Source organism: Falco punctatus, assembly GCF_963210335.1.
Source record: "Falco punctatus genome assembly, chromosome: 7".
Classification (NCBI taxonomy): Eukaryota; Metazoa; Chordata; class Aves; order Falconiformes; family Falconidae; genus Falco; species Falco punctatus.
In genome coordinates this window covers 20,878,471-20,902,850 of record NC_137587.1, presented here as the reverse complement: position 1 = coordinate 20,902,850, position 24,380 = coordinate 20,878,471, and the positions used below count along the sequence as shown (strand labels likewise).

The 24,380-nt window shown below is 40.2% G+C and overlaps 1 protein-coding gene across 4 annotated transcripts in view; it reads left to right on the top strand.

Moving 5' to 3' along the window:
* The window catches only part of DCAF5 (DDB1 and CUL4 associated factor 5), a 78,250-nt gene that overhangs the window by 36,769 nt on the left and 17,101 nt on the right, over positions 1–24,380 (top strand). For all 4 annotated transcript variants that reach the window (XM_080396498.1, XM_080396501.1, XM_080396500.1 and 1 more), the window contains exons 6-7: positions 3,732–3,945; positions 19,568–19,634. In XM_080396498.1, coding sequence (XP_080252624.1) covers positions 3,732–3,945; positions 19,568–19,634 — 281 coding nt within the window. The remainder of the gene's footprint in view (positions 1–3,731; positions 3,946–19,567; positions 19,635–24,380) is intronic.

The window sequence follows — 24,380 nt, the reverse complement described above, 5'->3', positions numbered from 1 at the left end:
AGGAAAGGAAAATGCTTGTTTCAGGTATAGACGACTTCTGCAGATTGAGTGCAGTGAGACTACTTCTTCCCTCACCCCACTAGCTGCCAGTAGAAATGGATTTATTTACATTAGCCGTGCTACTCTTGGATTGAAAGCCTTCCATTGTTTGGCTGAGCTGGTATTTAGTTAACACTTGAGTGCTGCCTGTGCGCAGCGTATTCAACTGCGGAAATGACCATATTGCACATAACTGTCCATTCTCTCCCTCCTCAGCCTCCCTCCAGCACCAGCATGTGTGTTTGGATTGTAAAGTTCCGTCTGTGAACTAAATATTTCTCTTAATCATACAAGATGACTTTTTTTTTTAACAACAACAACAACCAAAACCCACCAACTACTCAGAAAGGCATGTGTGTCTCTCTATATTGCTTCCCGAGCTGGTAGGCAACATCAGCATTCCACAGCTGACTGGACAAGCCGAATTTGGAAGCAGACTAAATCCCAGAGTAGTCTGAGTCTGGTTTCATAAAGATAATGCCTCGGGCAGAAGGGGCAACCATCTTATTCAGAGGTGCCCTTTTGGGCTTGTCTTCAGATTTCTCACTAGCTGTCATGGTCTGTGTCTTCAAGAAGAGAGTATTGCTTTAGGCTGATGCATCAGTAAACTTAGTAACTGCAAGAAGGTGTTGCCTCTGGCATTCCTTTGCTGGAGCATGCAATAAGGAGCAGGCAGAAGTGGCAGTTCTAACATGAGCAACATATTCGAGCATGTCTACACTGCCCCACATAATCCTGTGTGAAAAAATCCAGAAGTAGCACTGCCTGAAGGTACAGAGCAGCACCATGGTACAACTGGGGAAGTGGAGATAATAATTTGGACACTGAACATGCTTAAAAACTGCTTTCCCCTTATATACGCATGGCAAATAGCTATTTTAGCATTTCTTTCTCTATCAGCCAGACTTAGCCCACTGCCTTTTTTATTAATGTGAGGTTTGGGGGTTTTGTTTGGTTGGTTTTGTTTGGTCTTTTTCTTTCTCTTTTGAGCCAAATGTCCAAGGAACTGCAGCACAGACTGTATTTCCACTACACATGTGGCTGAATTGTGTGGGGCGAGGGTATGAGGTAGGCAAAGCTGTGGATCTTTTTAGGGGTCTTAACTATGCAGTTCCTTAATTCTAGTCATCTTATGTGTGTATATGATCATATTTTCTGAAGTTGTAGCCTTTTTTACTCATTTAATTTCTGAAGTATTCTTTTATAGGGCTTTGTTACACTAAAATCATTGAAGCACAGTATGGAATTCAACTCCAAAAGGTGTTTTCTTTGATAGCTTTGACTGCCATAGCTTAATGAAAACATCTGTAAGCAGAATGGAAGCTAGTTTGATGTTACGCTACTATTACTATAAAATATAATCTCAAAATATTTCAGGCAGGGCATAATAACAGTAACCATGGAAACTTTGCCTGAAGATTTGAAAGGATGGGGCATCTGGTAGGCTCACTTGCTTGTAGACAGGAGAGAATTCTGAGTTGTTGTTTAGATTGAGGAGGAGAACTGGTAATGAGGAGAGGGGCTTAGTTTTGGTGCACCAGTGGCTGCACCTTAACGTTATGCCTGGCTGGTACATGTATGTTATGGTGTTCTTATCCATGGTGGAGAACTTGTGTGTATTTTTATAGAAAATTTGACCTTTCTTAGCCAAAAAATTCTGAGTTTATTACTTCTGCCTGATTTTTGGGTTGAGGTTTTGGTTGGGTTTTGTTTTTTGGGGTTGTTTTTTTATTAATTTGTGTGATTGGGAGGGGGGCAGAGTGGTGGTGTTTTGCTGTAGTTTTTTGGGTTTTTTGTTGTTTTTGTTTTTTTTTTTTTTTTTTAATGAAGTGGAAACTTCCATAGAAAAAATTCTTGGCTTACACAGACCTATTGGGTGGGGAGAAGAGGGGGGGGAAGTTGTGTGTTTTGGGGGGTTTGTTTGGGTTATTTTTGTGCCTGCCTGAGTATTTTGAGATGGCTAAGTACTTCATTGATCTTGAACAGAAACTAGAGGTGGTGAGGAGTATCGTAAATCCTTGTCTCTAAGGCTAGTTTCTAGTATTACATTTTCTTTCATTTTCATTAAAAACCATAAATGCTATTAAGAAGCTCAGTGGCTTTGCTTAGGAGGAGGAGAACTCACATGTTAGCAGTACTCTTTCTGCTGATACAGGCATTCCGAAGTTTTGGTGCCCAGCTTGAAGCTCTTACTAGTTATTTTGGAAGTGTAACTTCTGATTCCTTTGTGGCACCCTGGCTTTAACTGTTCAGTTCACAAAATGCATGTGTGTGAGAGCAGTGTATTTCTAGTGCATTCATTGTATGGACTCTTCTATTTTGCCTTTTTTTTTTTTTTTTTTTTAAACTCTGGCTTAGGAACAGTAGGGTTTTTTAACTTTACAGTATCTCATGCAATGATGCATGTTTCAGCCTGCATGGAATGTGGCTTCCCATCCATGTGGAGTGACTCATTTTTCACAAATGTTGGGACAGAGGGCTACATCAGGCAGTGTAATGCATTAAAATCTGTGAAGAAACTTCCTTCTAGAATCTGCAAATTCTGTGCTGGCATGCCTTTTCTGGTCCAGAAAGCACATAGAAACAGCTCTTAACAAGATTTGATGGGGCTTGCTCAAAACCTGTTAACAAAAGGTTGAGCTCTGGTACTGCTTAAGGAGGTTTTGGTGATCACTGAACAGAAAAGGGATAAAATGTTTTCCTTCTTTGTCTCCCGTTTCATACACACAGTCATTTCAAGTACAGGGATTGAATTACATCTTCGAAAAAACCAGAAAGCCCATACAATGCAAGTTGAATTTCAGGTATGCTTTGATGATCTTCAGGTTCCTGGATGGAGCAAATTCCATATTCTGTTATTGTTTTAGAGAGAGCCTGGAAACTTGAGACCCTTTGGTTTTGTCTTATGAATGTCAATATGAACTGATGCAGATACTCCAGCTCTGATCATACAGCCTTATATGGGACAAAGAAACCAGCTAATTCAACCATGTGAGAGTTTTAGGTAATAGTGTCATGTGGTAGCATAATTGCCTTTCCTACTTGGCAATATTTTTGGATGAAGCAAGTCTGAGGTTAGCCAAGTGACTTATTTTAGCGTTTCTTGCAATGACTTGTTAGTAAAATGGCCTTTTAAGACAACTGGAACTGATTGTAGAGTTCAAACATCCTCTGATGCCTTGTAGAAATGTAAATAGAAGCAGAAATGAGATAATGGTCAGAGTATCTACAATCAGAGAAAATGCCATCCCATGCCAGAGCAGGAAAGAAAGGAAAAAAAAAAAAGGTTGGGCTACTTGGATTCAGGCAGCAGCTGAACAAAAAGAGCTGACTACTGGTAGGGTCAATCTCAAATGCAGATATGGCAGAACTACAAGAATAGCCTTTTTAAGGCTAAGGCTACTCTGTGAGACTTTGCTGCTGTGCAGGAAATGTATTTGTTATTAACAAATTTACTCACAGTCTTTAACTTTCCTGTTCTGAAGACTTTAGAGTCTTAGTATTTTGGTAGTTTGTCATTCAGATTTTGGATCAAGTTTGCTCAGGAATTGATGCTTTGAAGCAAAAACTACATAGGATTATAGGTTAGTGGGCTCGTTTGTTTGAAATGACTCAGTAAAGTTAGAGTTCTGTCTTTAAGTAGTTCAGTTCATATGCGTGACCCAACTCACTTGTTTCTTCTCTTTTCCCAGTTCACTGCTCCGCTATGGTGGAAACCTCTCCCTTCAGAGTGCCATGAGTGTCCGGTTCAACAGCAATGGAACCCAGCTGCTGGCACTGCGTCGGCGCCTTCCCCCTGTCCTCTACGACATCCACTGCCGGCTGCCTGTCTTCCAGTTTGACAACCAAGGGTACTTCAACTCATGTACTATGAAGAGCTGCTGTTTTGCAGGTGATCGTGATCAGGTAATAAGCAAGCAATGGCTGTCCCATGTCTCCAGTTTCCATGAATGTTTGAAAACACCTCTGTAATAAGGATATATATATTTTTTTCTGATTCAGGAGCTAAAACAGGACGCAGGACGCATGTAGGCTTACCTCAGAACTGTTTTGCAAGGCTCTGAAAAAAGAAAAACATTGCAAAGCACGTGATAAATTTTACCTCTTATTTGATGTGTTCTAATACTTGGAATATAATATTCACAAGAAAAATATTTGCAGAGGCTTTTTAGGCCCCATTAATATGATTTGAGAACCATGAGTAGACAGTATTATCTAGATATTATAAGGAGGCATATTCCTTGCATTTCAGTGTTGCTCCTGATGTTACAGTAGAGGCAATCACACAAAACTTAAATATTGTGGATTTACGGAGTGGTTGATTCTTCAAATTATAATGTTTCTCCTTTAATACTATACTACTGGATTAGAGTATAGGTCTTTATAGTTCAGTGTGCTGTACGTTGTGATGGCAGGTGGTTAGGAATAGTTTGTTACTGCACCAAGGCAGGACTCTGTCCATGATTCTAGAGCTGGATATTGTCTTTGCACAGCTGTGTTTAATAAGCACTAATAATGTTTAAGGACAAAAAATGTATTTGAAAGCCATGATAGTATAGAACTAAGATCTGAGAATTTCTTTGCTGTCGTCAAGAAAATTCCTGTGGTCAGAATTTGGTAATTAATTCTCCTGCTGCTGCTGCAGGAGGCAGAGTTGAGCTTCTTTCAGATTGCAAGTAGGAAATACATTTACATCACTGAACTTGAGCAGTGTTTCTGAGTTTTACATAGTTTTTGGCAGGAGGAATATAAAAATGCAATAATTAAACCATCCTGAAAAAAATAGTGGTTTAGTATAAGAACTGGCCAAACACATGTATTGTTTAAGAAGAAAACTGCTGGTGATTTGTGGTCTATTATTTAGTCAGCTTAAAGATGACGCTTTTACTCCTCTGGAAGCCAGAGTGGACTGTGTACACTCTGACACAGAGTTTAGCTTCTCATCTGTTACTGAAGATCTTGAAAAAGCCTTAATGTCTGTTGTTTCTAGGCCATTTTCTTATAGATGTGGTGTTATTTTAATGGGAATAATTTGGCTGTTCTGTATCAGGTTGATGCAGCACTTCAGAAGCCTGCATTTTTAAAAAACTTGATATTCTTTTGGCTTAATGGACTTTCTGTTCAGATAAGTCGCAGGACATAATGCTACTAACCAGTTGGAAATCAGATGAAGTTTAATGTGGAATATTAGAGGTGTGGATTTTAACATTTAGATACCTGCTTATACCCATCCTCCAACTGGAAGGAAAAAATATAATGAAGTCACAGAAAATGCCAACGTGTAGTCCAACTGTATAGGTCTGAAACTGCTCAGTAACGCTCAAATTCAGCTGACTAAGATTGTCAATGCTATGGATAGCCCTTAGGGAGAATCCAATTCCAGGTGTAACTAGAAAAGGTTAGAGTTGGAACCTACTGTTAAGATACACAAGATGAATGAAAAAGTATGTAATGTTCATGCAACTAGTTCTATATGTTCTGCATAGAACATGTTCTATACAACTAGTATGGGTTTGCTTTTTGGTGAGTTTTGTGAATATGAAATAATGTATACAAGACTCCCCTCAGCAAATCAGAATCCACCAAAAAAAGAAGTAAATCTGTTTCCAATTTAATCTGGTTCCAACCCCCTCTCCCATTTAATATTGCTTCCCTTGTCTTAATAAAGAACGTCTTTCATTCGGGATCCATACAAAGTCAGCTTCATAGAATTTCTTGCTTTTATTTCCTTGTAGGATCAAAACTTTGTGTGGGCTAAGGCTCGTTTGAAGGGATCTAAGGATAAGAAAGTTGTGCTCAAATTATGAGCGGCCCTTGTGGTAGGAAGACTTCTTCAGAAATTATCTCTCATTGCACCTCTGATTTTCTCTGGCTTTGAACTTTGTTTTCATCTTTATTGTACTGATAACTCAATCTTTTTTTTTTTTTTTCTCTTTTAACCTGTCTTAAATAGTTAGGTTTTAATACTTCATACAGAGCCTGGTAATTTTAAAATGTGACTTTCCTGTGTTCACAAATTATGTTGTCTTCACAGGTAGTTAATCTGATAAAGTTGCATTTCCATTTTATATTTTAATCCTAGCAAGAAAGGGATATCCTTAACTCATCAGCGCTTAGAATGCAGTTGCACTGGGAAAAAGATGAACTGCTGAAAGGGGGAGGCCTTTCTTATCCAGCAGATGTGATGCAAGACCTTTTATGATCAGCTTCCTAACCTGACAGAAGCATTTACTTTTTTTTCTGGGTTAATGACTTATACTGACACTCAGAGAGCTCTAGGCCGGTGTTTGAATGCAATATAAGGAAGGGATCAGAGGGTACGTGAGAGACGGAGAGAGGCCTTTTCAGTGCTGTGAGAGCCAGCTCCTCACACAACTAGTCTTTGCTAATCTTTCTATGAAGTTTGTACATGGAAAATGGTTTACTTGCAGGAAGTTTTCCTGTAAATCATGACCACCAGGGTTTAAAACCCACAGCTGTTAGTATCTCAGTACTTGCCTTTGGAAGTTGGCTGTTACACAGTGGTGAAAATCTAGGTAAATAACACAGTCCCATATGGAGCTGTTGGATTGTAGTATGGCAGTCTGAGCTGCAAGCACACAACTTATGAGTTCCTTTAGAGATCACCTTATATTTTAAGAAATTAAATACTTAAATTTCCATGATAATCAGATGTGTTAGTCTTACTTTGACAAGGTGTGCGTGTTAAATTAATACAATTTCTTTGCACATATAAAACAGGCTACTAGTAGGGGAACAGTGATTGATTTGTCTGTTGACAGCAGTTAGGCTCTCTATACTAATCTTTTCTCAGTATTGCCTTTTTAGACTCCACAGATTGTGACAGGTACTCAACAGGACTTGTGTCCAGAACTCCTGACTTGTCATACCAGAGGGGAACCTGCTACCAGCAGGTGTGCAGTGATCTGTGTACCAGCTCGGTTTTTTGGAGCATCTCCGATGCAAGAACATTGAAACCACTTAACAAAGAATGAAATACCATTAATGCTTTAAGGAATGAAACTCAGAAGGATTCAGCTGTTAACCCCAATGATATTTTTTTTCAAGTTTAAAAGAACACGTTCTGAATTGCTATGATGGTTTTGAGTTGTTGCAGGTATTTTTATGGGTGTGTGAGTTGTAGCATGAGCTAGGTGAGGGGATCTTGGAAGATTAACAGCTTTGTTTCTTTCTGTGTCTTTGCACACTGTTGTTTTCCTCCAAAAGCATTATTGCCCTAGTGAATCTGATTTGAAAATCAGCCAGCAGTATATGCAAGCATTTTTCCTAGAAATGCCACAGTCAGACTTTTCTTGTTTCTTACAACTACCAGAGCTTGAGAGGCAATGTTTTACTTGCACCCATTTATAATTGCCTTCTTGCTCCTCTCAGAATGCTGTTTTTGTCCATGTCATGAGTGTAATGACCTCATTTGCATGACACCAATTTTTCTTTTCTTTCTAGGAGAGCTCTGATGTTGCTAGATAAATGCATTTAAAATCGTATGCCATTTGTGTTATCTGGGAGCTTGCTTGAGTCATACAGCTGTGGAAGGGAGGAAGAGTAGGCTAGATGTAGGCTAGATGGATCAAGCATGATACTCAGCTGCCCACTCCCTCTGTTGGCTATAGAGATTTATGTAAGTGCATAATTTATCCATCCTTCTGGTACGGGCATCCAGGCCCAGAATTTTAAAGGCAGTTTTTTTATGCACCTAACTCCCACTGACTTTACCCTAGTGCACGCAAGTGTTTGTGTACATACAAATCATAGAATGTGTGAGAATCTGAAGTTGTGTCAGGGTACTGGGGGAGTTTTCATTCTTCTTGTCAGCATTAGAATTTGGGAAATGTTGTTCATATACTCAGGATTTTAGTTGCTAGACTGGTGTGGAAAGTATCTTCTTGGATCTGAGGATACAGGAAGTATTGAAGGGCTTCAGGTACCCAAATGCTTTTTTAAGTGTAGGAGCCTCAGAGGCCATGGTGATGGGCAGCAGCAAAAAAAAGACCCACAAAACACACAACCAAACACAAAACCCCCTCCAAACTAAAATAGATCAAAAGCTTTTCTTGCTCAGGAATTGTTGTCTGTGTCACAATGATGAATGCTATCAGCTCATTCCTTTTTTTCACTGTGCAGATAATGTGAGGCTCTATAATGCTTGTAGCTGTAAAATAACTGCTTATTGCCTGCTTTAAAAAAGGTGGGGGTGGAGAGAAATAACTTGTACCCTGTGAATCAAACAAAAAGTGTCTTTACTCTGGCATGCCCTCAGACATTACATCACCACTCAGCCTTTTCTGTTGACATTACACTGGTATAGGAGAGTTTCAGGAATGCACTGCTCACGGTACTGCAGACTGCTCCAACTCCCTATAAAGTTACAGCCTTCATTATGTTGAAGTCTGTGTGCCTAATAGCCCTGGTTAGGGACAACCTGGTTTTTAGGACAGAATTATTGCATGAATGTAACTCTTCCAAGAAGAGGATTAGCTGTATAGGTGCCAGGGGTCTTATATGGTTGTGCATTGCCTTTGTAAAGAAATAAAACTTTTCTTCTGTGTTCTTTGTGTCATCTAACTTAAAAGCCATTTATCTCAGGACATAGTATTTCTCAATGTCTAGCTTTAAAAATGAAAAAGAAGAAAGGGAATTATTTTTCTAAAGAACATATTGTGAGTTTCCAGTGCACAGAAGACTTTTTAATGAATAGTAGCTTATTGCAGTCAGTATTTCTTAATATAGGAGAAGCACCCAGTGTCCAAATATGTTGCTGTGTTTGGATAAAAAGAAAATCAATGTCTTACTCTGTCTTAAATTGGCTTCTTCCAAGAATTGCTTGATGAGGTTGTTTGTTGTTTTGTTGGGGTTTTTTAGCTTTATCTAAATGGCAGTTTTAAATCCCAGCTATATGCATAACATTACATATATATAAAATACATACATGAGTAATTTATCTGGCTATGAAATTATTTATTCATATCTTCCCTGTTGCTTTTGTAATTGATGTGGGAGGATCATACTGAAAATGTCTCTTCAGAATCAAGGTCTTGACAGAAGGGGTTGGGAGTTTTCGTCAAGCTTTTTACTCTGATCTCTTCTTTCCCGATTCCCTGGGGCATCCTGCCAGCCCTGTTTCCTGTCTCCTTTCTCTTCTTCATTCCTGTAAGCCGTTGGGGGGGATGTTTTTAGACCTCTGGACAGTAATGCATCAGCCCAAAGTGACCCACACTGAAGCTAAATTCTGGTGGAGTGAAACCCTAATTCAGGAGACTTTGAGGTTTGCAGGTTTTGTGTTCCTCATAGTGCACCACCGGAGACCTGCAGTTTGGTAGGATCCCTCGTGCAACGATGGGAGAGGGAAGGGAGAGTGAGCAGGAATGCACTGCTAAACATGACACGCGATGGGCGATGCGCTGACAGTGTTTCTTGTTGAACTGTTAAAACTAGGCTTTGTCTAGATGCTGAAAAAGCGACCATGAATTCCAAACCATTTTGACCAATAGAATATTTGATTTAATGTGTATTTGAAGAAGTAAAGTAACAGATGACTGAAGAAAACAAAAAAGTGCAATTGGGGTACATGCAGCTTCAGCCATGTACAGGAGAGTCCCCTTCATATGCTCAGATAAATTGTTGCTTTCTTTGGAATGTAATAAGAATATTTTCCCTGTCATAGAAATCCTCAATCAGGGTTTCTAAGTTGCTTTTATTCATGAATAAAATTAGTGTTATGGCCTTTCTGCATGGCAAAGAGGCAGCTGTAAAAATGTTGATGGATTGTTCCCGATGATGCTTCTGTAAGCATTTAAAACTGCCGCACACAGAGTTGGCTGCTTGTAAGATTAGGGATTTAGGGAGTGGGAATACAGATTTTTGGCTTTGAATTTTATGTCCTAGAAGCAACTTGTGTTCCTCCAGTCTGCTGTGTCACAGATTTTCTTTTTCCAGTTCATGAGACAGGCATGCTTCTTACCAAGGAGCAAAGTTTCTGTTGTAAAAAGCCTTTGGACGTATCTGCTTGATTTTCGGGCCGAGATGGAAAACTTCTAAACTCTTTTTTGTGCCAATTTCAACCTTCCTGAAAAACAGTCTCAAACAGTACAGGTTGCAAGCCGTTTCCCTGGCTAGTATGAAAAAAGACAGCTGTTCTCAAAACAATTTTTTGTTTTCTTAACGCCACAATACTGTTAGCCCTAGTGGTAGATTACTCTTTAAATTTATTAAAACATTGTACAAAAGGTATGATTTGTGCCCCAGAGCTTATTACAAAGCAGAAGATAAAAAAAGTATAGATATCTGTTCTTGTAGGTAAATTATTTTCTTAACTGCAAGTTTTCCAAAACACATTTCAGAAAGAGCTTCCTCAGTTATGTCTCTTCTTTAGGTTTTCTCATTGAGAGACAGCCTCAAGAGGTTTGTAGCCTGCCCAAGTGACTGCTCTTTACCTCTTTTGGACCCTACACCCTGGTAACTGCCTTGGGGAGAGGAACTTAGATGGTAACAGTGAGAGCTTCTAAAAGAAGCAGCCGCCACTCCGACTGGGATTGCAGTCTGAGGTACAAACAAGGCAGTATGCCATTGAGAGGGGAGGTCCTGTTCTTTACTTGGGTTGTACTGGCACCCACCTGACCCCTGCAGAAGCTGGTTGAAATACATAAATGAGAAGAAATACATTGAATGACTGATTGCGGTTTGTATGGGATTTTACTGTTCTAGCTAATGAACCAGACCACTGCTGTGTCATGAGCGCTGATGTTGGCACAAGGGGTGTAGGTGGGAACATAGCTAGGGAGAAGGTCAGCAGATGATCATTAGAGCAGCTTTCCAAGGTGTACTCAGTGGGAACCCTATACTAAAAGCCTAGATTCATCAACATAAATGTAACAGCCTGACAGAAAGATCAGGAATTGCAGAGAGATAGAAATACTTGACCAATTGACAGTTGTTTAAGGAAAGGAAAGGAGTGCTCTGCTCTGTGGGAGATCCTAGGTTTTTTTTCTTTTATACCTCTGGTATTTCCAATCTGAAACAAGCTGTATTATCTTGCTGATTCCTCGTTCGTTTGCTTCTTGTTGCTTTTTGAATAGGAAAAAGACTTTTCTTCCTTCATTGATGTGGCCTTACCTGGTTTCCCTTCTGGTCAGCGGGTACTGTAACAATAGAAAGATGATCTGAAAACAAATCTGTGGGTTTTCTACCTGCAGGAAATGCAGGCTAACAATAAATTCTGATCAAATGGTAAATTAATTATCAATAATTTCTTAAAAATGGAGAAGATGGAAGGGGAGGTCTCACCATAGAATGGTTTGGGTTGGAAGGGACCTTAAAGATCATCTAGTTCCAATCCCCCTGCCATGGGCAGGTACGCCCTCCACTAGACCAGGCTGCTCAAAGCTCCTTCCAGCCTGGCCTTCAACACTTCCAGGGATGGGGCATCCACAGCTTCTCTGGGCAATCAGTTCCAGTGCCTCACCACCCTCACAGTGAAAAATTTCTTCCTAATATTTAATCTAAATCTGCCCTTCTTCTGCTTAAAGCCATTCCCTCTTGTCCTACCACTACGTACCCTTGTAAAAAGTCCCTCTCCAGCTTTCTTGTATGCCCTCTTTAGCTACTGGAAGGCTGCTATGAGGTCTCCTCAGAGCCTTCTCTTCTCCAGGCTGAACAACCCCAACTCTCTCAGCCTGTCTTCATAGGAGAGGTGCTCCAGCCCTCTGATCATCTGCATGGCCCTCCTCTGGACTTGCAGCAACAGGTCTGTGTCCTTTTTGTGTTGGGAGCCCCAGAGCTGAACGCAGCACTGCAGGTGGGGTCTCACGAGAACCGAGTAGAGGGAAAGAATCACCTCCCTCGACCTGCTGGTCACGCTTCTTTTGATGCAGCCCAGGTATACAGCTGGCTGGCTGGGCTGCAAGCGCACGTTGACAGGACATGTTGAGCTTCTTGTCCACCAACACCCCCAAGTCCCTGCCTTTGCCTTCTGTGGCTTGGGCAGTATGTCTGGAGCACGTGCCAGTGAAGACCAAGGCAAAACCACTGCTGAGTAGCTCAGCCTTCTCCATATCCTGGGTAACCAGCTCTCCCATTTCCTTCCAGAGATGGCCCACATTTTCCCAGGTCTTCCTTTTATCACGGACATACCTAGAAAAGCTTTTCTTGTTGCCCTTGATGTCCCTGGACAGATTTAATTCTACCGGGGCTTTAGCTTTCCTAACCTGATCTGTGGCTGCTTGGACAGTTTCTCTGTATTCCTCCCAGGCTACCTGTCCTTGCTTCCACCCTCTGTAGGCTGCTTTTTTGTGTATGAGTTTGTCCAGCAGCTCCTTGTTCATCCATGCAGGCCTTGTGGCATTTTTGCCTGACTTCTCTTGGTTGGGACACATCGCTGCTGAGTTTGGAGGAGGTGATCCTTGAATAGCAACCAGCTTTCTTGGGCCCCTCATTTATCAGGAAGATGTGCAGTGCAGTCCCAGCATCACAAAAGGTCCAGAAGGAGGTATAAAAAAACCTCTGAGTGTGTTCTGTCAAAATTTGTCATTCAAACTATGTAATACAGTAAGACCTGTGTTCATGGTTGTGATACATATATAGATGCGTAAACAAGCACACATACAAATACATATGTGTATATGAGGTGAACCTCTCTTACTTTTTGCTTGTATTTATTTATAGCTTGCCTTCTTAGCCCCTTTGAAATAGTTCCATGAGAAGCAGGTTGTGGTGATATCATTGGGATTTTGTTGGGTTCAAGGATGAATTAGCATTTGGGTTTCCTGGTGTTTAGTAGGGTGATGTAATTTTGGTACTGCTTTGTATTCAGTGGCTACTTACAGGGTCTCGCACTCTCCTCTGTGTGGCTGCCTGTTTGTAAAAGAGTATTTCTAAGCAGTCCATAATTCTGGAACCGTCAGGTCCTCTATCAAATTTGAAATTGGCCTTTCTTTTTTTTAATTTGGAAAAAGATCTTGGAGACAGAGAGATGCCACAAGGATCAAAAGAGCATAAGCCCTGTTTCCTTAGGAAACCTTTCCTCCTTGAAAAAATACATTTTTAATGTTTTTTGTGTAAATTGAATCCTCCAGAGTTCTGATTGCTATGAATTTCAATCTCTTTTTGACAAACAAGCGAAAGTCAATGTGTTTCAGACTTCAGTGATGCTTCATGTAGAAACGTGGTTTCCTCGGTGCATGTCCCACCATGGAGGTGTGCAAGGCAGCTCTTCTCGTATGCTCAAGAGGAGTTAAGACTTCAGCCTAGCAGCTTGTCACCTATACAGATTATCTGTTGTCACAGAGAAAAAAAGCAAAAGCCTACACCCCGCCCATGAGTTATATTGTATTACAGGCAACATATGGAGGAACTGTACCTCCTGCCTGTTAAAGGAGCTGTGCAAAGCACCAGCAGAACTGTTTCAGATTTGGATGCCTCTATGCTGCTTCCCTAGTGTGTGGATTTTGCATTACTTTAAGAAGCTAAGGGACAGCTTGCTAAAAGCCTGAGGAAAATTCTGACTACTCTGATCTTTTCTGCCCCGGGTTTCATTGGCCCCTCTGAGGAAAGGACAGACATGTTCAAGTGCGTGGGAACTGAGATTTAAGAAGTTTAGTCTCTGTCAGAGCTGACTGGTTAGTAAAGCTGTAAGCAGCAGCATGGAATTTGAGTCTAACAAGCATTTTCCTGTTAGTAACTTAGCAGCAATCACTTATCAAATGTTTATCATCTCTGTTCCATTACTCATGACCTCATTCATCTATTTATATGATGATGGTGCTTTTTGGTTTGTGCTTTTAAGGCAAATTCTCCTACATTCTTTCCCTTCTTCCCTACGTTAGTAGGGCCATTCAAAAGACTTGCTGATAATTTTGGAAAAGTGATCCATGTCTGCTGGTCTCTCATCCAGGGTCAAAAGCTTTAAAATGTCGCTGATATAGGTCATAAGTAAGAGGAAATTTTATGGAAGCAGGAAATGTGCATGTTGGAAACTGTAAAATAAGATTTGATTTAGATACAGTTTTATTGAAATACTCTAGTAGCACCTGAGGAAATAGAGTTTGTGGGATTTTGAAAGCTTTCAAACTGGCAGTGGTAAGAATAAAAATAAATTCCCCAGAGTGGTAGTACTCTGCAAAATGCAATGCTAATGCTACTGTTACAAGACTAAAGCAGCAGCAGATTAGATCTCCCATTTATTTATATCAACTGCTGTAATTTCCTTGGGGAGAGAGAAAATGAGAAGAGTTACAGTGGAATGAGTGGGGAGCCCTAGTCCGAAGTAATTCTGCCAGATTCCTGATGATAGTTCATTTTATGCGTACTTGAAGCTCAGACTGAACTTGTGTTTTCTCCAGCTGCAGAGTCTAACCACGCCTGAGAGTTTTCTTCCTTCTAAGGCAAACTTCTGAATCAGCAGCTTGTAGTCGTCTGGAAGCCTTTTCCTGTCATTGTTGCTAACAGCTAGACATAGAAACTGATTCTTCCCTTCTAAAAAAACTCTGATATTAATTATTAGCAACTGTTCTTCTGTCTAATCTCATGTTCATGTGAATATTGTGAATGTTAATTTCTGAAGTCCTGGTCAGATACAGCAGCAAAAATGCAGACAATGAGACAGGTGGTTTTAATATTGGTCTCTCCTGCCAGACATCTGAGCATCTGAGCTGCTCACACGGTGTCTGCTCTGATTCAGAATTCAGCACTGCACTGGTTCCTGAGGTTATGTTCTCCTTGGAGTTTGTCTTTTGGTGGGGGGAGGAGGGAGAGTGCATTTACTTTAGCCATTTACTTGTCTCTGTGAATGTGCATGGTTTTGCCTCTTACTGGCTTGCCTCTGTGATTCGATTATCTGGGCTTTTGTTCTTAGAGTAAGTAGAAGGTAGTCTGCCAGGAATTACGTTTTACACATCTCCTCAGGACCAAAAATCCTTGGCCACAATTGAAGTGGAGCCTAAGCATATGCAGCATGACGTTCTTTCATCTACCCCACCCCAACCCCTTCTTTTTCTTTTCTTTCGCTTCCTCTCTTTTAATCTACTCCTTTCCCTCATGATTTCAGTCGTATTAACTAGGGCTTGGTACACTTCATAGCAATTATTTCTTTGCATTTTCTGGTAGTAGGGACTGACTTTTGCATTTTTTCAATCCTTATTCTGTAACTTTCAACTACTGTGTAAAACTATTGGCTTATTGTTACACTAATAATGAATACATCAAAGAAAAATTTTCACAGATCATCTTGTAAATGTCCTAGTAATGTCAGTCCAGCTGTGCTCTCCAGAGGCCTTGGGTTCCCATTGTCTTGTGCTGAGAGTACTAACTGGAATTTAGTTTCTTTTTCAAATGTCATGGAAGAGACATGTTTCTGGCTTTTAGCAGCTTGTGCATCTGCTCTTGAAGCTTCAGCTGGCACATCTTTCTTGCAATAGCTGCAGTCATAAAGTTGTGCTTCTGGCAATCTCTTGGTTTCTGTCTGAAAAGCCACATTCTACTTCTCAGACCCCTGTCACCTGGTCTTACAGAAAAGGACAAAGGGAATGCATTTGGGGCTTCAATTCTATATTGTGAGAACAGCAGGAAAACATGTACCTCAGAGGTATCCTAACAGGGAAAAAGAGTAGAAAACTGTGCTACAGTGGTGGCAGTGGAGTGGCAGAAATACCAAGTAGTTGGATATTTTGTGGAATATAATCTATTTCTGATAATTATTGGCAGAGCTAGCCATTGAAATGAAATATAAATTTATATTAAAAGCTTGTAACTCACAGCCCATTGCTTACAGCATCAAACTTGTGTGATGACTTTATCAATTGTTTTTGGCAGTTACTGTTGGCTGTCTCAATTGCAAGATTAAACCCATAAGTACTTCTTCAGAACAGCTCAGATTGTGAGCTGAGTTTTGTTCTGTGACTAGACATAAATTGCAGTGTAGATGCTTTACTCATTCCTACTTGTTTTCTCTTAATTCACTCCAGAACACTTTGGCCAAGTGTATTTGATTGGTGCAAATGACGTTAGGCTAGAAGACTATAATGAAGCATAGGACTTCATGGTGCTTTTAAGTAGGTAGGAAATATCTTAACTGGAGATAATTGGGTTGAATATCAGTGCCATTGGAGATATTCAAGAGCTGTCTGGACATGGTCCTGGGCAGTCAGCTCTAGGTGACCCTGCTTGAGCAGGGTGGTTGGACCAGATAACCTCTGGAGGTCCCTCCCAACCTCAGCCGTTCTCTGATTCTGTGAACTACTTTAAGATACTTAGCCAATTTCTTTCTTTAAATTCCCCAAATTGTGACCACCTGAATTCATGCAAGTGTATGTGCTGAACTGTAGTTTATGCCCCTGTGTATGTGGCCTAAGCTTGTTTTCCCATTGGAGTTTCCCTGAAGCGGTGATGCAGTGTAAAGGTTTCAGGTGGGCATTTTCCTGACACTGCCCATCTCTCCCCACATCCCACCTTCCCATCCCCAACCCCCAAAACAGCCCCAATCCACCAAGATGATTATTTCCCTTTTTACTTTGGTAATCTTTGAGAAAATAGAATCAGAAGAGAGCTCTGGAGGTCATCTGACTTAAGCAGCTTCTCAGAGCAGAACATCTTCAAAGTCAGATCAGGTTGCTCAGGGAATTATTTGTCCAGGTAAATTTTGGATCTGCAAGGGCAGAGATTCCACTGCCTTTCTGGGGACAAGTTGTCACGTTTGTTACGCTCCTCCTAAACATGCTGTTCCTTTGTGTTCAGCTGCAATTTCCCTTGCTGTGACTTGTGACTGTTGCTTCCTGAGTGTCCACTGCATGCCTCTGAGAAGAGTCTGTCCCCAGCTGCTCTGTATTCCTTCAAACAGTGGGAGACTCTTGAGGTCCACTCTGTGTCTTCATTTTCTCTTCTGGCTAAATAAGCCCAGTTCCTTCAGCTTTTCCTCACAGGTCATGTGCCTTCAGCCCCAGCAGCCCTCCTGCACTGTCCAGTTCATTAGTGTTGCTCTTGTATTGGGGCACCCAAATCGAACATAATACTCCAGGTATGGCCTCAAAAGTATGGTCAGGTAAGGGTAATAATCACTTACTTGACCTCCTGGTTCCACTGTTGATAGTGCAGTCAAATTACTTTTAGTCCCCATCACTGCAAGGGCACTCTAAAATTTTGCTATCTCCAAACTGAAACAGAGTATATTCAGATGGGTGGTCTTTGTAGGTAGTATGTTCTTTTGTAGTGGACAGTGATGCACCGGATTTCCTAGACAGTTAGCCATTGAGCCTTACAGCATACACTGTGTTCCTCTGCAAATCAGTTTGGAAGCTGATTTGAAGAGTCTCACAAACACTTTATTCCCTGCACGTATGTAATGTGATTTTTCTGTTTTGTGCCTGGTGCAGGATATCTGAAATCTGTCACTTTGGGGCCTGTCATTGTTGGTAGGTTTGTTTAATTTAGGACGTGAAATGCTGAATGACTCTCATATTAAGTTGTTAGAACTCGTTTGATTATTTTTTTTTAAAGGGTGTTAAGATCATAAATTCAAGATACGAGCTTTCTAGCTATTTTAGAAGTCTCCATTTTCCCCCACATGTCCTAGGCAAATCAATTGCTGCTTCAGCCACTCAGTTTGGTAATAATTACTAAAAATGTGCAACATCTTTATAACTTTAAACAAGACCTTTTTTTTTTTTTTTTTTTTTTTTTCCTCCTGTGTAGCGTTTCCTCTGTAACAAAGCATTTTAGAGGTGCTTGCTTTCTGATCGCTGGGAGGTTGCCTATATGAGCCTAATATGTGTAGTTTTGGCACAGTGGCTCAGCCTGCTGTGGGCTAACATTTATGAGCAGTCAAATGAAAGGGAAGCGCATATTTCTGGCGCTGATCAGGTCAGTTTGGCAGAGGTAAGCTGCCTAAGTGCTTGAACATGTTGACTTGCAGACATAACTTTCTGGCTTGGAAAGTGTGGGTTTATAAGTGATGCAGAGCTAGTGTGCACAAGTTTTTAAAGGCACTTCTGTTTGATCAGTGCTTTGTATCTATCAGAAAATTAGCATAATTGCATTCATAACTGCTTACTGACATCCTACATCCTTAAAAATAAGAGAAAAAAGAATGCTTGGACTGTGATAGTAGGAGACCAGAGAAGGGATTTCAGTGGTTGGTTATTGCATTTTTGTGGCTGGAAACATCTGAACACTGCACTAACTTAATTAGCATTGCAAACGGAATATATGCACATTTATAGCCATTTTCTCAGTGTTAGTGTGTATTTTTATTTGCTTCTCAGTCCTGTGTTATTCCAGGACTTGTCTCCTCACTGCTTGATGTTACTTTGCCCGATGAGTTTATGTATCCCTGGAGGATGAATGACAGAAACCAGTTATATCTGAGCCAAACAAAACAGAATTTGTCTCCTATCAAAGGTTAGAAAAGGGACAGACTTGCTCCATTTCTTTTTCTCACTTCTGTCTACCCTAATAACAACAAAATGAGAAACCCAGCTTCTTGACTGTACTGATTAAGCAGAAGCCTTAAGTCACTTGAGGGCTAGAGATTTATTTACACTGTCTACACCAGTATAACTAGAACCGGAATCTTCCCTTGGCTCTACTACATGTCATCTCATCTCTAATTTGAGGGAGAAATAAATGACAGGGAGTACAGTTTATTGGAGAAGAGATACTTGGAGACACAGTTTGTGACCTCTGATAACTGAGAGGCATAAGCTTTTTACCATGTCACATGTCACCTGTTATTCTACTGCATGTTTGTAGTATATTAAGCTACTTCAAATTGCATATTGCCTAAACTTCTGTACAATAAAGAGATTGGTTATCTTTCATGCACTGTTGAAAAATGGCAGCTTTCCATCTTTCCAGAGTAACTATAACCAGGAAAAAAATGAACAGTGTGATAAATGTGGTGGTTTGTTGGTTGGTTGTCTTTTGTTGGTGGTTTTTTTTTTTTTAATCACTTGAGACTTGCTGATAGTGAATTTTTAGCTTTGGTTTTGTTCAGTTTTCAAGGTTTTCCTCAGTGACTGACTTTTGTTGGTCTTAGTAGACTGGTTAAGCCAGACTTAATCTGTTGTGCTTTTTGTGTAATGGACATGCTAGCTCTTCTCTTAGGTATGTGTTTGATGGAGTTTGCTGTGGTAGTTCAAGAGATGAGAAGAAAAGATGAAAGACTTTGATGTTAAGAAAAGACCAGAGTTGCAGGCTGCAAGATATAAGAGCTTGATCTAGACACGCTTGTATTAAAGCCAACCAAAATCTATAACCTTATTTAGCAAAGAAAACATACACTTTGGGCAGTAGGCATCAGGTACATGAAGCATGCTTTTAAATTTTGGTCTCATTATATTCATGCAACATTTTGGTGCTGATACCCCCATTTAAAGGTAAGTTGATCGCCAAGGTGTAAAGAATGATACAAATTATCTTTTTTCCCCTCATTTTTGGTTTGAAGAAACTAGATGAACAATAAAATAACATGACATAATTCAAGTGATACTTTCTGGTAAACTGCTTTTATTTTTATTCCTAACAGTACATCCTTTCGGGCTCTGATGACTTCAATTTGTATATGTGGAGGATTCCTCCAGATCCAGAAGCAGGTAAGTTTTGTTGTTTGGGATGGGACAGGTGTCTGACAAATACTAGTTGGGTTTGAAAAATGTGAAAAATTGCTTTTGTCAGTCAGCCTCACAATCAGAGCAATTCTGATGAAGGCTGGATGGGGAAGAGTTTGCAAATGCCTAATCCAGTCTCTGGTTAACAACGCCAATGCAATCTTATCATACTAATTGTATTTCTCTTCTCGTATTATGATCATTTAAATCTTCTAGATGAGCTTTTGAAGAGAAAGAGTTGTGGCTGGAGCAGGGTGTGTCTTTCCTCCCTCTTGTCTACCCACACTTGCTTCTAAGCAGATCTGAGTTCACTGAGGAACTTAGGATCATGTTACTAAGATATTTCATCTCACAAGAAGCTTGCAGCATAAACTGGTGCTGCATTCACAGACTGGTTGTTACAGCTCCAGTGCACTGGCCTCTCTTCCCCTCTTTCTTTCCTTTTACACCAAAATCCTCCTACTGATTTCTAATGCAGAGCAGTTATGATCTGTTACTTTCTGGGTGGAGGACTGCTATCAGTGCTGGTGGAAATGACCACTTCTGACTCATTTCTGACCCTTTCCCATGCTGGGGCAGACATGCTAAGCAAATAGCACTAGCTCAACTCTGTGTGAAAGTATAGGAGGGGGATGTTAAAGTAAAGTAGCAGTATGTGTGGGCTATAACAGTACTGCTGTGGATGCCACAGTTGGTCAGTGCCTAATTTGATACCATCTAGTATTTTGTAGTGTTTGGCAATACCGCGCTCTAAGCCATACAACATCAGCATATCTCTTCTGTTGAAACAAATCGCTGTTCTCTTTTAGAAGGGTGTTGAATCTTGATTGAAAGACACAAGACTTTAGGAAATGTACTACCATTTCTATTTTTAATGGCTCCAGCAGTTTAGACTGTACATTACAACTGTATTGCATAGAATTGAGTGCTATCCTGTGGTCTCAGGTGCTCTAGCAACAGTGAGAGCAAATTACAAGCTGTGTTAGAGGTAAAATGAAAATATTTTGTTTCATTTTCAAAGGCTGTTAATCATAGCTCTGTAATCCACAGCTGAGAGGATAACTAGCCTCTAAAAAGTTTGGTTAATGGCAGGGTTTTGAGGAAAATGCCATTCTAACTTTTTGATTGCTTATTTAACCAACGTTTAGTGTTGCAGTCCAGAAGTCTTCTAAGGTGGTCCTGCAAAGTATATCAGTACCTTGACCTCTGTCTTTATGTAGGGTTTGCAGAGACTTCTCCCTGCTTTCCTTTTAATTTGTATGATTTTTTTTTACATTTGACACTGCTTACTACTACTGTTGAAATTTCCTCTTAGTTAAAACAAAGGTTACACACGTTGAGATTGGTTATTTATCTGTAAGTTTTTGTATGGACTGCAGAGTTACATTCTATGCATGTTACTACACTTGTCATGACTCCACTTGTAAATTCTGGACTTGAGGGTTTGTGTTTATTTGGCTGTGATGTTCTTGAAAACTTGTTTTCCCAGGCAGCTGTAGTTGACAAACTTTTTATTTGGAACCTTTGCACAAGGAGCGATAGCTAAAATTACCACAAAACAATGTCATATGTGTTTTGGTCAGCTTTCTTGTTTCTGGTTCTTGTAACTTGAGGAAGGGTGTCAGTAAACTTGCAACATTGCAGTTACAAAATTATTTACTTAATGTCAATTGCCCTCAGTGGTTGCGTAATGAGCTCTGAAGATCCAGTGTGTATGTCTTAGTCTCTTGTAACTTGAGTAGTTCTCTTATGGAAACACTTCAGGAGAACTCACCAGCTTTGTTTTGTTAGACCTAAAGATACAGCTTCTGTGGCAAATAACTCACTAGGCATCCGCAGCACCTATGATGGGCTTATTGAAGTTCTTCATTCAGCTTTTCTTGAAGGGTTGTGCCTGTTTTGAATGTGGTGAAATACCCTTTGTTAAATCTCATCCTATAATTCAGAACAATTGTTTAGCTAGGAAGGTTGCTGTGCTTCCTTCTTGGGAGAGTCTTGCTGTAAGGATGCAGAGACTTGGAAAGCTACTGCTTCTCATGTTCTAGCTTAAAATAGGAGTGTCTTTGGGTCTGCAACCTGAGGAGGTGGAATGTGGTCTTTCATTTGAAATATTGCACAAACTAGACAGGATGATGTAATGTCCTGTACCGTTGGATGGTATTTTAAATAAAAATATCTCTTCACTGATTTCTACCTTCCAGTTGAATTTAGACATTGTGTTGCTATAAATATTTATGATACAACTCTCTTAAATTATATCAGCTATTGGCAAATACCAACTTTTCTGCAAGCATAGATTTTTAACAGAGCTGCATCCAACTCTTAAAGAGATTATTTTGCTTAAGTACAGGTGCACAGTAAGTACTAGCTATCTAATGGTTAGCAGCAGTACTACACAAAAGATGAAGAAAAGTGGGAACACACCAGTCAGACAACTGCAAGTGTATTTCAGGTTGGAGGAATGTGGTTACCTGTGTTGGTATTTTGCCAGGAAAATGGAACAAATTCTGGGGTTTTTTTCAAATCTTAATTTAGAGGTGTCCTCCCAGTAGGTTGCGTTGAATCATTGCCCTTTAGCTGGAAACTTTGCCAGCGGTTTTGTTTGGTCCAGTTATTAGACAGGATTTACTTTGGGGTGGGGAGTTCTGTGAAAAAAGGTATTTCCTAAGTTGCTTAGGAAGCTATTCTGTTGAAGAGTTTTATTGGCTGTCTCCTTCCACAACTTTAGATTATTCTGAACAGGCCAGAATTTCCTGTGCCACAAGGTCAGTTGCTTTCTTACCACCTTTTGTCCTTTCTTGACAATAGAATAGTTTGCATGTTTTTCCACCTTCTCCTCCATCCAAGTACTACCAGCTTTCCACTGTGCTTCAGAAGTAATTGCTGATTGTTTGGTGAATTTGTTAGCCAGTTTTTCTCTTTAAAGTACATATCCCATTCTTCCTCAGAGGCAGAGTTTCTAGCAAAATTAATAGAGTAGTCTGGCAGAAGAAAAGCAGTCCTGAGTTTCTTTTACGTGTCGCCAAGGCAGGCTAGAAGTGAGAAGAGACAGCAGCTCTACATAATCTGTCCAGCAAGACTGTTAACTTACAAGTACTTTAGGCGGTATTCAAACCTGACTCCTATAAACACGATCTCTTTCTTAGTGGTAAAGAATCCCTGTTCAAGACAGAACCTGACATGTCTTGTGGGGTAATAGAGGGCTTAGTAGACCAAATGTTTTGCAAAATAGAATTTACATTCCTCACCCACTACTCTGAATCATCTTTGCAACTCGGAGCTTGTTTCTTGCTTTTGAAATGTTGCTCAGAGATGCTGTGTGAGGGATATGATATTTAGTTGTTACTGAGAAGACGGTTGGGGAACCTTCAGTTTACGTGAGCAGGCTGTCACCAGACTTCTGAAAGCTTCTTCACTAAATCAGAACAGCAAACTACATTTCAAAACCCCTTTTTAATTCTGTCTTTGTAACTGTGAGCAAGAAAGGGCCTGTCATTGTGGTCCAGTTACTAAATTAAATTGCACCAATTTTCAGCAGAATTGGTGCAATTTTTCTTCCCTTTTTTTCTCCTTGTTGGTCCCTGTAAGTGCGGACACCTCTTTAGGCTTGAAGAATTTAGCAATAGATCTTTTCACAACATTTGAACAGGGTTATCTCATTTGAGACAGCTTGTGGTTTAAGGTCTCAAAGTTCCAGGCTGATAAGTAAAGATGAATAATAGATGATTAAGTGTTTCTTAATGTCTTTAGCTATTTCTGAGATTTTTTATATAAGGGGAAACATGCATATATATACAGATATATGTATACACACACCAGTTGGGTTGGGGTGGGGAGAAGCCATCTGGCCCAATGGGGAGCATGGTCTGGAAGGTTTGTATTTTTTTAAAAAAATATTTTTCTGAATTGTGGTCTTAGGATCTAAACTGTTTAAGACTGTAGTTTGTCTCTTCCTTCAGGTCAGTGTTGACCATGGTGTGCTATGGAACAATTATTTTGATTATCACAGCAAGTGAGTGATGGAGCAGTGTAGAAGAGATTCTTTGTATTTAGTGGAATTTAGTGGACTGGTTTCCACGTCATGTAGATTGTAATACCAGAAACCTGTGGATATGTCCTAGCTAGATGGCATCTATCAGAAAACAAGGAAATGTTGGGTGCTTTGTAGTGCTGTAGCCAAGATTCAGCATCCATGAGTGTTTCTCTCACCAGCCTCTTAACCTGTTTAATTTCTAATTTAGTGATAGAAAGCTGAAGGTAGCACTGAGCACTGGGATAAACTGGAGAAGCCTTAGTCCCCAGCAGTTATCCATCTGATTGTGCCAAAGCTTTTTCCTCTTTATTGTATTGAACATGTTTGCAGCTACCAGTACAAAACAAATGCACAGGCAAGCGGTTTTCACACTGCCATTTAAAAAAAAACCCAAACCCCCAGCTACTGGTTGTATGATAATTTCACTTATTTTAGTCCCTTCGTGTTCAGAAAGCCTAGTTGTTGGTAATTTGTGTAGTTCCAGTAACACTGTAAAAAACATTGTGACCTGTGTAGTTAAACGCACAGAAAGAGCAGTCTCTCTCAGACAGGGAGAGTGACAGAGTGGAAAGTGTGTGCCAAAGTTTATTTCCATAGTAATTTTGTCTTAGCTTTCATATTGTTCTTCAGCTCTACTGGTGATAACAACAGTGGGAGGATTGGTATAGATAAGGCATAGATAGATAAGGCAGATATTT